At 45.5% G+C, this 15,611-nt stretch overlaps 1 protein-coding gene across 2 annotated transcripts in view; it reads left to right on the top strand.

Moving 5' to 3' along the window:
• The first annotated feature begins 304 nt into the window (after window positions 1–304).
• LOC111837778 (V-set and transmembrane domain-containing protein 2A-like) overlaps window positions 305–15,611 on the top strand; it is a 28,397-nt gene continuing 13,090 nt past the window's right edge. Inside the window, exons 1-3 of one of the 2 annotated variants that reach the window (XM_072711060.1) lie at window positions 305–388; window positions 1,590–1,725; window positions 2,582–2,748. In XM_072711060.1, the coding sequence (XP_072567161.1) occupies window positions 1,647–1,725; window positions 2,582–2,748 (246 nt within the window). In that variant the 5' untranslated portion in view covers window positions 305–388; window positions 1,590–1,646. Of the gene's footprint in view, window positions 389–1,316; window positions 1,726–2,581; window positions 2,749–15,611 lie in introns of those variants that run through there. The other variant, XM_072711059.1, reaches the window with a different exon arrangement.

Raw genomic sequence — 15,611 nt, 5'->3', positions numbered from 1 at the left:
ACAAGCAGGGATAACGAAGAACAAAGATACAAAACAAGGACCTATACTAAAGAAACAGGACTTAACAACAAAGGGGAGAAAAACAACACTCTAAATGTCCAACAAATTTGAGGCTGACTTCTGACCAGCCTCGAACCTACAACAGCAGGGGATCACAGTATACTAGTTCTTGGCTGCATGCTTAGCCTGTTCAACCAGGTGGCGGCGCAGGGTGTAGGAGGATATACTAGAAACAGGACAGAAAGCTAAACCTAATGAAACAGGGAAAAGAACAGCATGGCCAGCGACACCTGCTGGCCAAAAGGGGAGACAAAGGACAGGGACAGTGCAAGGAGGACCGATCCTGACAACATACTGCAAGCAGTCATAGAGTAGCCTAATCATTCTGGTGAGTTGCGCAGATTGTGCATAGAGCTATTCTGCATTAAGTCACTTTCAAATATTCATATTTTGACAATTGTTTTACTACATCTGCATATATATAGCAAACTAATCCCATTAATCAACATACCAAGAAGACGAACACAATCCAGCTCTATTTAAACCAGTCAGTGAGCAGTTTAACCACATATATTTATTAATAAACGAGAAGGAAGTTCGGGTGTAATAAAAAGTTTTCTGAAGCTATACACGTTCACAGTAACATAAAAAACGATTGTCCTGATTGTTACAAGGCTGAGCTTATTGCAGCGCTACATGACCGTCACGTTCTTTCCCGTCCCAAAGCATCGCCTTTCTCGCAGTAATTCATATAACTACCCCGTTACCGGTGGCTCTCAGTCTACCCGGACATAGCCTCTCACCGTAATGTATAACGTGTACTGCAGGGCTATTTTTTTAGAAGGGGGAATCTGGCGGACTGGAAAGCAACCGAATCGTTTCATCAGTTTTAAAATACGGCAGATTGTCAATAAAGGTGCACATGTTGTGTATTAAATTACTACAGAACTGAATATAAGAAGACATCAGTGCACTTTTCAAAAATATTCCAGGACATTGCTGGTGATTTTACAAGTAACAACGATAATAATAATAATAATAATATCAACAACGATAATAATAATCGTAATAATAATAATAATAATGAAAAGAATGTTACTAAAATTACTAAAAGGGATAATGCAAGTCGTTAAAATTACAATAACAAAGATTAACGACGGTCAATTTTGCACAACGTCTAAAAGTGAAGAGACATTTCTGCAGCAGGGATCATAGAGGACTTCTGGATATTGCTTATGTTTGGACAGGCTATACGTGGATCTGTCACAACTCTCGCGGAGGGCACCGGCCACTCAATAGGCGGCTGCATACTGACGTTTCGTCACTTATGCAAAGACAGAGCCTGTTATTACACACTTCACATCGGCGGACTGGTGTCAGAGCGTACAGTGCCGGCGCAGATACCCTCACCTTAGATATTTACAGTGTTAGAGCGTACAGTGCCGGCGCAGATATCCTCACCTTAGATATTTACAGTGTTAGAGCGTACAGTGCCGGCGCAGATACCCTCACCTTAGATATTTACAGCATGTCAGACGTTTGCAGCTCTGATAGCAAAGCGACCTGCGCTGTATCTGAATAATTTTCAGACTTGCGTCTCAAGGCTGATTCTTCAAGGCTTGATGTGACTTTTTCCTGCCTTTGGAATGATGTGGACCATTCATGACTGTGTTGGATTTGCTTTTATCTCTAGTTTCTGCGTCCAGTTTGGACTCTCCTTCGAAGGTAGGCAAGGATTTTTTTTGTTTATTAAACAGTGCCGATTCTGCATCACTAATGAGAAATCCATAGCTCTAAATCCGATTATGAGCATACATTGGTACTTATATAAGGTCAATTTTAACAGTATTGCAATTAGAGATGCATTTAAAACGTTCAGATCTAAATATGCTATACTGGTGATTCGTGGTGAATTAACATAAGAATCTAAATTGCGCTAAAAATGTAGATTCGTGGGCAAACAGCCCGGCGGTAATTAGTAATTCAATTCGGGAGCGTAAGATTGACAACGTGGCATTTAAATAAGCACTGACTCCGAGTAACACAGCCCGGCAGCTTTCCCGTTTATTCCATTTTCTTTACAAAAGACCAACTTTGAAGGATCGCCAGGCGCGACCGGCATCCAAAGCAGCGGTCTGCAGAGACCGGGCTCCTGAAAGGCGGTTATGTTCGGGCTCCGGACACTGTACAGCGTACAGCGCGGCTTTCACGCCTCTTTCTTTTTATAAGCTTGGCATGTACGTCTTTCACTTTTTTCGGTGAACTTGGTTTAATTTGGATTTGCAACACACCCGAGTAATAATGTTGACTCAATAGCTGAATAATTGTGGACGACTGTTTTTCTTATAGACACGTTTTCTGATTAAATTGGCAAAATTATTAACTATTATTCCTTAGTACATTTATTTTATACGTGTTTGCTTATATATATGTGTGTATTTAATTAAATATAATTTAATATAATTATTATAGCATTATATCTCGGTGATATTAATGCTTTTAATGCGACACAGTGTTGCGTTATTAATTCCTTTAGATTTTCTTTGGAAAACATTCTTACATGTTTGTTTATACCTTACAGGGAGGTTCACCGAATTGCCCTCAAATTTAACAGCAAAAGAAGGGCAAAATATCGAGATGGCTTGCGCCTTCCAGAGCGGAACATCCTCTGTTTATCTGGAGATTCAGTGGTGGTTCATCAAAGCCCCCGAAGAACAGAACGTCAGCGGCGAAGAGACGGGCTGGCAGGTAGCGTTTCCCGGCGGGCGAAGGCTGCGTGCGGCGCAGTTCTGTGCCGCTGTCTGTCCGCCCCGCACCGCTGCACTCAAACTTTTCGGCTTTGTCTTGCGATTGTACCTTCCCGTTTTAATTCTGGCGCTACACACGCCATGCAAACTTAGCAACCGTTTACCCACGCTAAAAGTAAGGTACACTTTTCGTATAGTGAAATAATCTAAATAATACATATTATATAGCCTAATATATGATAACATCTACATGCACGCTACGGTGATTTAGCAGACGCTTTTGTTCGGAGTCTAGCACAAGCGCGGCGGGTAGTAGCCCAGCATACACGTCAAAAACTGTCAAAACACTGTCAAAAACACCAACTAGTCCTACCCAGATCGCTTTAACGATACTAGCCTACTAGCCTCACCAGATTTACAATATGAATGGAAGGCAGTGAACGGCGATGGCACTGAAATCTGAGCTACAGTACGCTTAATAAGAGATCGGCAAGTGCCCGTATAAGTGCGGCTGGGCTGAGCTGTCAGTAAACTATCAACAAAATAGGCCCGTGACAGTGGACCCCGAACTGGACGTCATACGATAGCGGCTTTTAGATAGGATCCAGTCATAAAACTAATTTACGCAGTGTGTTGTTACGACAGTTAGTATTTGTTGGCATGTTATATAACTCCGTATATAGTATGCCACATGCGATACATTTATATTCCCATAACATAAACACATCTTTAGAGTCACCTTTTTAAATTTGCATAAGAAATATTGTGCTCGTAAAGCAACATAACAGATAGCAAATTCACCCAATGCATTTTTAAATTTATATTTATTTAAATAGCATAATTTCCCTTTGATTTGATATGTTTAGCTGTTATAGCTGTAATTATAACATATATTTTCTCATGATTTCTTACATTGCCTCTCTCGTGCTAATGTCACAGCCGCACCTCGTTTCCGTTTTATCACTAAAATGTTAAAAGGTGTAAAGAGCTACGTCACTGCCTAGTATTCCTGCAGAAATGGGTCCGAAAAGAATGGCAGCGTGGCTCTTAAACGGCAGCGGTCAGCCGAGCCCAGACTAGGCGCTGGGCGCCACTGCCGGCCGGGGGAGGAAGACCGGGAATCAAACAGAATATGACACCATGAATAAAACACAAAATAGATTCTTCTTAATGTCCTTGTCCTGCTGAGGCCGGCTTCAGATCATACTGTTTTTGTTGTTTGTGAATGGTAATCACTGCACAATTGTCTCATTGTTCTTCGTTTTTATACAGTATCATCCTAATTCTGGGATGCAGTTACACATTGCTAAGCATATTAAGCTGTTTCTGGTGCTATTTACTCTGGCATTTTCCTGGTTTTAAGATGCACGGGTACTATAAATCGATTTTGTCCTTATTTTAACTGGAAAACAGTGTCATACTGGTTTCTCTGGTCAGGATTATCAGCTGGGTGACTGGTAGCTGAATTCGACTGTCAACCTTTTTATGACACCTGGAAATCTTTTCATGAACAATCAAAGCCATGCTGCTGAATGGTGGGGGCTCCTGAAGGAGGTACCAGGATGCATTGACGATGTTGTATATTCTCTGCATGCACAGGTAGGCATGTTCAGTTATAATGTGATAGCATGCCAGATCCAGGGAGCTCATCCGTGATATATCACATCTGAGAAGGAACAGAAATATATTCTGTTTCAGCCTGCAAAGCCATTTAATTGTATTCCATATTGGATACACTTTATGTTTCAAAAAAAGGTTACATTTCAATGTTAAACAAAATGGGAAAAGGGAAAGATAAAAATAAAAGCTACTAAACATATTTCTCTTCAAGGTAAGACTAAATTAAACTTTGAGCTGAAAATATTGTTGGAGTGCAGCAGATGTTCAAGGCTGCATGCAGCAGTTTTGTATAAATTTGTTAATTTGCAGTATGCGCACAGTTTTGTAAGAGTTTGAGAATAAAAATGCTTCCTATATCATTCATTGCTGCATTGAGTCATTCATAGGATTCAAATGCCCGCTGGTTTATTTCTACATGCCGTGAATTTACATCTTGCCAATGCATGAATGATTGGTATGCAAATTTTTGTGCCTGCTCTGTTTGAATTTGACACATTTATAAGCAGGTCATTGCTGTCAAGGGAAGCTTAGCTGGGCAATAAACGAGGATGAGGAACGGGAAATACCTGCAATGCATCGATAGGAGGCGTTTAGAAGCATGCTTTACAACCGTGAAGTTCATCAAGATTAAATGTTCAGAGCAAAGAAAGGGAATCATAGAAAAGAACTGGCAGCATCCTGTCGCAGAAGCGCTTCACTGAAGCCAGGCACTATAGCTACTCTCTCTTAATCCTACTGAACGTTCCCTGAAATGTCTGTAGACAGCTGCTCCTAGAAGAAATGGAAATTTTCTATATAAACTCAATGCTCTGATGCAATCTGGCATTTCTAAACCATCCATTGTTATTTGGGTGTCTACTGAGTATTTTAAGTCTGGAAGCAGAGGGGTAGGTGGTGTGGTGGGCCAGTGTGTGGCAGTGTGGCCTCACACCTCCAGGGCTGTGGTGGGCCAGTGTGTGGCAGTGTGGCCTCACACCTCCAGGTCTGCTGTGCCAGTGTGAAGCAGTGTGACCTCACACCTGCAGGGCTGCAGTGGGTCAGTGTCTGGCAGTGTGGCCTCACACCTGCAGGGCTGTGATGGGCCAGTGTGTGGCAGTGTGGCCTCACACCTCCAGGGCTGTGGTGGGCCAGTGTGTGGCAGTGTGGCCTCACACCTCCAGGGCTGTGGTGGGCCAGTGTGTGGCAGTGTGGCCTCACACCTCCAGGGCTGTGGTGGGCCAGTGTGTGGCAGTGTGGCCTCACACCTCCAGGGCTGTGGTGGGCCAGTGTGTGGCAGTGTGGCCTCACACCTCCAGGGCTGTGGTGGGCCAGTGTGTGGCAGTGTGGCCTCACACCTCCAGGGCTGTGGTGGGCCAGTGTGTGGCAGTGTGACCTCACACCTCCAGGCCTGTGGTGGGCCAGTGTGTGGCAGTGTGGCCTCACACCTCCAGGCCTGTGGTGGGCCAGTGTGTGGTAGTGTGGCCTCACACCTCCAGGTCTGCTGTGCCAGTGTGAAGCAGTGTGACCTCACACCTGCAGGGCTGCAGTGGGTCAGTGTCTGGCAGTGTGGCCTCACACCTGCAGGGCTGTGATGGGCCAGTGTGTGGCAGTGTGGCCTCACACCTCCAGGGCTGTGGTGGGCCAGTGTGTGGCAGTGTGGCCTCACACCTCCAGGGCTGTGGTGGGCCAGTGTGTGGCAGTGTGGCCTCACACCTACAGGGCTGCAGTGGGTCAGTGTCGGGCAGTGTGGCCTCATACCTTTAGGGCTGCAGTGGGTCAGTGTTGGGCAGTATGGCATGCATGCCCTGAAACACAGTAGCACCCTGTCTGGATTGTCCCCTGCACTGACAGGAAAAAGGGGTACATGTTTGTTCCCCAGGGTAGAAACAGCATTAATGTACCCCCAATGGTACAGAAATATTCCTGAGTCTATTTCTATACTTTAAAAGGCATATTTACCTACAGCTGGAGTAAAGTTGGCAGGCTGTTGAGGGTACAGCCCCAGTGACAAGTACCTGTGTCCTTAAAGATATAAATTGGTACTTTTTTCTGACAGTATGGATGGGAGCTTCCTTGGATAAACTGCAGGCTGTAACCTTTAATTGGATCAGCGGTTGTGGAAGATTGATAGGTAGAGTGGAGACAGGGGTGTCTGAGGGGCATGGATACCCTGGCAGATTCAGGGGCCTTAATTGGGGCCCCTGAATATGAATAATTATAATTTATATGCCAGTTCGAGGGCCCAATATGACATTTTATCAGGGGACCCAGAATTTTTAGCTATGCCTCTGATCTGAGGTGATGATGTTTGGCTTCACAGCCAGGCTAGAAAGGAGGAAGTTGGCCAGCTTCCCCCACCTTACAGCCTCTTACAGCTGAGGCGGCAGCGCGGGGGCAAAGGAATCTGACTGTCCTCATGGGCCGGCCATCCTGAGCCTCAGATCTGTATGGCGCAGAGATACCCGCATCAGATGAAATACAGATGCGTGCCTACATGAAACCCACGACTAGATTAAACGCGGACAGTCCCCTTGATGTGTGTGACAACATCGACTTGGCCTGTTAAAGAGGCTTCTGCCCTCCCAGTGGATTCGTCTTTGAGTGTTTAGTGGAGCTGATGTGTCTGTGGAAGCTGCCTCCTGTTCCTGCGATGGTATGTTGCCTTGTTCCTTCCTTCCTGTATTTGGTGATGCGACTTTCAGGCTGCCCTCTTCCTTCCTTCCTTCCTTCCTTCCTGTATTTGGTGATGCGGCTTTCAGGCTGCCCTCTTCCTTCCTTCCTTCCTTCCTTCCTGTATTTGGTGATGCGGCTTTCAGGCTGCCCTCTTCCTTCCTTCCTTCCTTCCTTCCTGTATTTGGTGATGCGGCTTTCAGGCTGCCCTCTTCCTTCCTTCCTTCCTTCCTTCCTGTATTTGGTGATGCGGCTTTCAGGCTGCCCTCTTCCTTCCTTCCTTCCTGTATCTGGTGATGCTGCTTTCAGGCTGCCTGTTCCTTCCTTCCTGTATTTGGTGATGCGACTTTCAGGCTGCCTGTTCCTTCCTTCCTGTATTTGGTGATGCGACTTTCAGGCTGCCTGTTCCTTCCTTCCTGTATTTGGTGATGCTGTTTTCAGGCTGCCTGATTCCTTCCTTCCTTCCTTCCTTCCTTCCTTCCTGTATTTGGTGATGCTGTTTTCAGGCTGCCCTCTTCCTTCCTTCCTTCCTTCCTTCCTTCCTTCCTGTATTTGGTGATGCGGCTTTCAGGCTGCCTGATTCCTTCCTTCCTGTTGGTGATGCTGTTTTCAGGCTGCCTGTTCCTTCCTTGGGATGGGGTGGATGTGTTGTCCCCCTATATTGGCAGACCCCCCCCCCCCCTTCCCAAAACAAATAAACAAACAAATAAGAGCATGCTCCTTAATTTTTCATTTTGAATCTTTGCATTACTGATACCAATTCATTGTGCATGCAGAGAGCGAGGATGGGACATATACCTAACAGAGTGTAGCCAGAGAGTGAGGACAGGGCATATACCTAACAGAGATTGTAGCCAGAGAGCAAGGATGGGACATATACCTAACAGACTGTAGCCAGAGAGTGAGGACAGGGCATATACCTAACAGAGATTGTAGCCAGAGAGCAAGGATGGGACATATACCTAACAGACTGTAGCCAGAGAGTGAGGACAGGGCATATACCTAACAGAGATTGTAGCCAGAGAGCAAGGATGGGACATATACCCAACAGACTGTAGCCAGAGAGTGAGGACAGGGCATATACCTAACAGAGATTGTAGCCAGAGAGCAAGGATGGGACATATACCTAACAGACTGTAGCCAGAGAGTGAGGACAGGGCATATACCTAACAGAGATTGTAGCCAGAGAGCAAGGATGGGACATATACCTAACAGACTGTAGCCAGAGAGTGAGGACAGGGCATATACCTATCAGAGATTGTAGCCAGATTGCGAGGATGGAGCATATACCTAACAGACTGTAGCCAGAGAGTGAGGACAGGGCATATACCTAACAGAGATTGTAGCCAGAGAGCAAGGATGGGACATATACCTAACAGACTGTAGCCAGAGAGCAAGGATGGGACATATACCTAACAGACTGTAGCCAGAGAGTGAGGATGGGACATATACCTAACAAAGATTGTACCCAAATATCAGACAAAATCATTTTATCATATTAATAGTTATTATTTTTAGTTATGTTTAGTTGTGAAACTGTACCCTACGCAGTGCTAATCTAATTTTAAATGATGAAATCTTCATTATTTAAAACTCTTTCTTGCTTTGCATCCTCTCACAATGTGACTATTGCTTGTGTGTAGCCCCGTGACCCTGCTTAAGACAAGCGGGTACGTGAAATGGATGGTTGGATGGATGGATGTTTACTCTTACTGCATCATGTCCACACGTACATAAAGGCTAAAAGGAGTAGATCTGATATGAACAGACTGCAACACAATAACAGCAGCCTAGGCTGTATACAGTGGTAATACTCTATCCTTGTGTGTTACCTTTTACTGGTATTTTCTGTGAGCAGGGACTTCAGTAGCTGTCCATCTGTTCGCTGTGAAATCTTTCTTACATCACAACCTTTCACCATATGAGTATTGCACGTGTGCCCATTGTGATGTCACAATGCACATTGCACATCCCTCTCGCCCCCCCCCCAATGTCATACTCCTACCAATGAAGTTAAAGGGGAGGGGGCCTGGTTGCTGTCAAAGGGAGCTTCACACTGATCAAGCGCTAAGTCAAGCTGCTTTAAATGATTTCAAAATAGAAGTTGGGGTTGGTGCCCCATCCAGGGTTATTCCTTGTCTTCCAGGATAGGGTCCAGACCCCTACGACCCTGCTTAGGAAGAGTGAGTACAGGAAATGAATGGATGGATGGATGGATGGACATTACTGCATACATGTGCACACGTACATTAAAAGGCTACACGCAGAGCTGATCCGATATGAACAAAACACAACACAATAACAGCAGCCTAGTGTGTATTGGTCAAACCCTCTGTAACTCTCTGTGAAAGGATCTCTGGGTTAAATGGCATACTTTATCTAACATTTATAAAGCAGAATAATCAGCTTTTTCAGCTTTAATGAAATTGGAGGAATTAAAAAAAAAATTTGTTTACAGCTTTTTTGTTGTCATCCTAGTTGGAAAAACCTTTGAAATCACTCAGCAGAAGCTAATGGAAACATTAATGGATGTTAAATATGTTTATAACAGAGGACCCATAAGCTGCTTTAGAGCATAGAAATATACCAACATCCATGGTGTCAATGCCAAATGAAAAATATAGACATTTTGCTTTGCAAATTTTTACATTTCCTCATAGTCATATTTTCATTTGATACATAACGTGAAAAAAGTCTTTCATGTCATGTATCTGTTAGCTTGCTGAAATGCTCAGTGAGAAAATCATCAACCTTGTTTACTCTGAGATCATTGGGAATAACGCAGCATGCCAGGGTGATGTCACAAATGTATATGATTCAGTAAGTTACAGGAGTGAACGGTGTGCTTTGTTAATTTTTATAGCTGATCCATAAAAGCATGACTCCTGAAGGGAGTACAGAGCATAGACGACCAGGAACTATTTAACACTTAGTTTCCCTTGTCGTACCACAGGCCTGGTCAATCCTATAGGCGACTGCCTAGGGCGCAAAACAGGCTAGGAGCGGCACGGTCGTACATTAATGTTAGTGTTACTTTAATTACCAAGCAGCTAGCATCAATACAAAAGTATATATAAGTGGGTATGTATGTGTGTCAAGGCACGTATTGTATTTCTCCAAAACTTGGTCTTAGGTGCTTCCAAATAGATGCTTGCATAACAAACAGTAGATACTCAAGTTGGGAATCGATTCACAAACAAGACAATCACAAGATCTGGGAAGTCGAGGTTGTAATTGGACTAACACCCGTTGCTGATTGTCCTGAGAGCAGATCCTGCAGTAGCTGTCCACCTGTTCGCTGTCTCTCAAACGGAGACCTAAGCCTAACCCTAAGCCTAACCCAAACCCTAAGCCTAACCCTAACCCAAACCCTAAGCCTAACCATACCCCATAAAGCTGAGTGGCACAGGGTGCTTACGGATCCCTGACCGCATTCACTTCTGTGATTCCATCAGGAGCTACTAAGGGCCCCAGATCGCCGGAGCTGGGCTGAGATGCTGCGCTGCTACACTAACCCTTTGTTAGTGTAGCCAAGCAGCTGAAAGGCATATTTTCAGTTTGCTCTGGTGGAATCTTCTGGATACACATTACCTGAATGTTTGGGCCGCAGGGGCAGGAGCCCTGAATGTTTCTTAGATGAAAAGGAGCAGGGATGTCGAATGTGCACGGCGAATCACCCGTAAAGCACGCCGCCACAACCCAGCGCCGTTACCGCCAAAGCGCAGAAGGGACGTCGAATGTGCACAGCGAATCACCCGTAAAGCATGCCGCCACAATCCAGCGCCGTTACCGCCAACGCGCAGAAGGGACGTCGAATGTGCACAGCGAATGACCCGTAAAGCATGCCGCCACAACCCAGCGCCGTTACCGCCAACGCGCAGAAGGGACGTCGAATGTGCACAGCGAATGACCCGTAAAGCACGCCGCCACAACCCAGCGCCGTTACCGCCAACGCGCAGAAGGGACGTCGAATGTGCACAGCGAATGACCCGTAAAGCATGCCGCCACAACCCAGCGCCGTTACCGCCAACGCGCAGAAGGGACGTCGAATGTGCACGGCGAATCACCCGTAAAGCACGCCGCCACAACCCAGCGCCGTTACCGCCAAAGCGCAGAAGGGACGTCGAATGTGCACAGCGAATGACCCGTAAAGCATGCCGCCACAACCCAGCGCCGTTACCGCCAAAGCGCAGAAGGGATGTCGAATGTGCACAGCGAATCACCCGTAAAGCACGCCGCCACAATCCAGCGCCGTTACCACCAACGTGCAGAAGGGACGTTGAATGTGCACAGCGAATGACCCGTAAAGCATGCCGCCACAACCCAGCGCCGTTACCGCCAACGCGCAGAAGGGACGTCGAATGTGCACGGCGAATCACCCGTAAAGCACGTTTCACGTTGACCTCAGGTTTTTCAGGTCGCTCCCGCGTCAGGCAGGTGCTCCGTCACTGGCACTGTCCTGACTTCCTGTTCATCTTGTCTAACTGTCAAATTGATTTTTCCAAGTCGCATCTCTGCAGTGTCAGAAATGCTGCTGAGGGGGCCGTCTGTGCGTAAGGGGGGGTGGGATGTGCTCCAGCATAGATTTATTTGAACTTTTACCGTTTCTCTCCACAGCTCAATACTGCTGCCTTATTTTTAACGGCCCAGATTCTGTTCGGCCTCCAGGAGACTCCAGTCAAAGAAATGATTCACGCATTTTCGCTGGAAATTCAAAATAAATATATATATATGCATTTCTTACAAATAAGTTGTGAAGATGCGGAGTTGAAGTGAGTGTTCTGCTAGGATACAGTTTAAGATGCTCTGTGCTGAAAGCTGGCAGAAGTCTGGTGACTCCGGACATTGATTCCTAAGACCTGACTTAGGCTGACTGATTCTTGGCTGAAGAGAAGCAGACTGAATAGTGAGTGCTGACTCAGAGACGGTTTATTAAGCTATATTGTTGCTCCTGAATTTTTCAAACACAACACATAATTGTTGTCTTGGCATAACGATCATCAGGGAATATATGAATTTTATATACAGGACTATGATCTAGGATTAATACCAGCAGGAATAAATAAACATCCATTAGTGCCTGTCTTCCTGTGGTCCTAATCCTGCCGCTGGAGACTGACCTTGGATAAATCCTGGTGCCTGTGGTCCCTGCATGTGATCCCTGGGACAGATGTGTTCCCTGTCAGGAGCGTGCTGCTCATGTCTGTCACACTAACGACTCTCAGGCTTCCGTCACGGCCGTTCAGGCGAGATGCAGACACGTCACCACGAGGGATTGTGTTTCCCCCGTCTGAAATGACTAGTGTGGCAGAAAATGACAATATCACATGTTAATAAATGAAATACCTAGGAAATAGCATGCACAATGTTTAAAAATAACAATAAAAAGCCATTTAGTGCTATAAGAAAGACAATAACGAGGAACCAGGTGGTTGGACTGGTGTAGTATTCAAAATTCAGCATTCTGAAGCAATCTTTACGGCATTCTGGCTGCCACCCATCCACCTGGCTTTTTATCCTAAGCAGGGTCATGGGGGGGGGACACAGGGCATGTGGCTGGGGTCCGCTGGAGGTCAGGGGGGACACGGTGACCTGTATCAATCCATATACGGGGTTTAATGTTGGATGTGGGCCTTCTATAGCCAGGAAGTTTGCAGTTTTGTGGATATTCCCATATGGAAAATTCTTATGACATTTTTGACATATTTGTACACACATAATTTTGACATAGAGGAATCGTAGAAACTAAATTCAGTCAAAGTGATGACAAAGACAGGCTAGCCTACTAAACACACATATCTATGGCTAATCTCTCTTCTGCTTTGCAATACTGACAAACTGCATTTTCATTCGCATTTAATGTGAGGTACTTCCACATAAATTATGCTTTTGCGTTTTATTTAAACCCTCATCCTCTATGCACCATCTTTCTTCCACCATATTGCCAAGCAATCGATTAGGAAAATTGAAATCGATGGTCTTAAATAATCGAGTAATTGAGATTAATTGACTAATCATGACAGTTGCAGTATGAACAGAAGTGGATAGTTCAGGTCCAGAAAGTAACAATTCAGACAGGATTTTGTTTCGACATAACAAAACCTAAGAAGACCACTCAGGAATGAGTAGGTGTAGCTGGGCTGAGCTTCCAGTGAAGCTCAGGTAGACGTGTGAGCTGCTGTGCAGGTGACTAGGCGTAGGTGTAGCTGGGCTGAGCTTCCAGGCTTCCAGTGAAGCTCAGGTAGACGTGTGAGCTGCTGTGCAGGTGACTAGGCGTAGGTGTAGCTGGGCTGAGCTTCCAGTGAAGTTCAGGTAGACGTGCAAGCTGTTTAGGAGCATGAGCTGCACTTCAGCTTCCAGCAAAACTGTGGCAAACCGTAACACTGAAAGAGGCATGTAATTGCTGAACAGGGTCAATGATCAGTGTCCACAGTCATAATTTAAAATGGGACATTCATTCTGTTCTCATTAAGTCCAGCACAAAGGCTAATGGACTTTCTCAATTAAATACTCAGGATGGCATTGTGTGAATTTTGGTGATAAGAGACTGGTTTTAGATTCCAATCAGGTTTTTAATGTTGCGACTGTGCCATCAAATACTTTCTTGTCTGATCATTTTAATTTATTCTGTGCTATTTTATTAGTGGAGTTTTTAGTATATTCATTATTTAATGGCCACTCAATCACATGCAGCTGTTTGGTTGTAGGTAACTGTGATGTGGAGCGAGAATGGAAGAGGCAGACCCCAGAACATGGAGGTAGACGGGTTTATTGAATAAACCGGGTGCAGACAAAATCGAAGGGGCAATCCAGAAACGTTGGCGGGTCATAGGCGTTGGTCGGTTACCGGGAAGATCAGTCCTACACTGAGAGACAGGACGAGGTGATTACGGGAAGGGAGGAACAGGACCGGCTTTGCTGATCTTCAGTTGTGAGATGATCAGCTGGTAATCGCCTGCCGGTGCTTGGTACCATCAGCTGGTATTACTGAGCACTTCTGCTCACGACATTTATTCTGACATTGTAACAGCTGCAGGCCATCTTTGAAATTTTCTAAAAGCTTTACATGAATCTCTTTTCACTGCATTTTCATCACAGAAGTGTGAGGGAACTTCTGTGAGCTCCGGCTAGAATTGTGATGTTTCCTTTTGGCAACATCTTGTTCCCTCTCATCTTCTCTTATTTGTGGTGTAATGCACTGAGGTAATGGTGCTGTGATCATCACGGTACACTGGGCTGTGCCGACATAGGTGGCATTATTATGGGATGGCAGGGTGCCATTTAGACAAGGGGGGACCATTGCAGCTCTGCATGACCTGAATGGCATGAGATTAACCCCCGAAACACCAGTGACGTGAGCTCCCATCCCACCAAGTGCTTAAAGAGCTCCAGTTGAGCAACAACCAGTGTATCTAATATCCTTCAGGCTCATCTGTGTCCCTGATTTAAAAAAAATTAAAAAGCCAGTCCAGATGGTCCCAAAATATGGAGAAAATAGAATCATGTGCATGCCTCATCGAGGCACTTTGCATCTGATTGTGGCTGGTGAGTGTGGTTCACGCTCTGGCAGTCGTTATTCTCACTCCCTCCCAGCTCCCTGCCAGACAGTCCACATCCCTTCCCAGCTTCTACTATCAAAAATGTTCTGTCTATGGGTCCATGAGGACTGGAGTGGGAAGCACTGGTTGGGTGCATTGTAAGATTTTTGGTACAACAGCCAAGTCTTGAAGCAAAACGATGACATGGATTCTCAGTATATCATTGGTGTACTACTCTCTAAAAATAAAATTTGACCATATAATACGAGGCTATTCAGATGAGAGGCAAGAAGACCACAGCCCAGTGGACCCTCGTCTGATCAGCACTGCGCCTATGAACGAAGCTGATCCCCGAATAGCCGCCCATTCAGGGAACACTCCTTAGAGGTTGTAGGGTAGCTGCCGTTATTAGAACTGTGTGATTCTTTCTCCATTCTTTGCTGTTCCCGAGCATTCAGCCCCGTAACTGTACCCCCCCCCAATGTGCTTGTGATCCTCTCACTTCCATTGTGACAGACTACCAGGGCTTTCCCAATGCCGAGGTAAAGGCTCCTCTTGAACCTCTTGAGGATTTTGCCCTGAACCCACACCATTGTAATATGACTGTTGTCCTTCCACTTCAACTGGCCGCAGATGCTAAAAGCATGCAAGATACGCATCATCAGAGCTGTGCTCCTGTCAGGGCCTGGAATGTGGGGGGCAGCAGGCTACTGCGGTCCAGGTCGCAGGGCAGATAAGCACACGTGTGTCTGTTTATCCAGCTGAGAAAATCAGCCAGTTAGAGCCAACTAGTGGTAACAGGCTACTTGGCTGTGTAATCTACAGCAATGTCCACAAGCATTGATATGTATCAACAAGCATTACGCTCCGCAACTTGATTTGATGCTAAAGCCGAAATCATAGGAGAATGACTTAAAGATGAGAAGAGCGTGATAGGATATTAGGCTGCCCTGTGACCTTAAAAGTCCAGTAATGGGTGTTCAATTCTGTGTGTGGATTTTCTGTGTTCTTGCAATGTTTTGTGACTTCCCTTCTACAGTGCAAATGCATGCAGTTA

The sequence above is a fragment of the Paramormyrops kingsleyae genome, chromosome 4, assembly GCF_048594095.1.
Source record: "Paramormyrops kingsleyae isolate MSU_618 chromosome 4, PKINGS_0.4, whole genome shotgun sequence".
Classification (NCBI taxonomy): Eukaryota; Metazoa; Chordata; class Actinopteri; order Osteoglossiformes; family Mormyridae; genus Paramormyrops; species Paramormyrops kingsleyae.
This window is presented reverse-complemented; position numbering and strand designations above follow the sequence as displayed.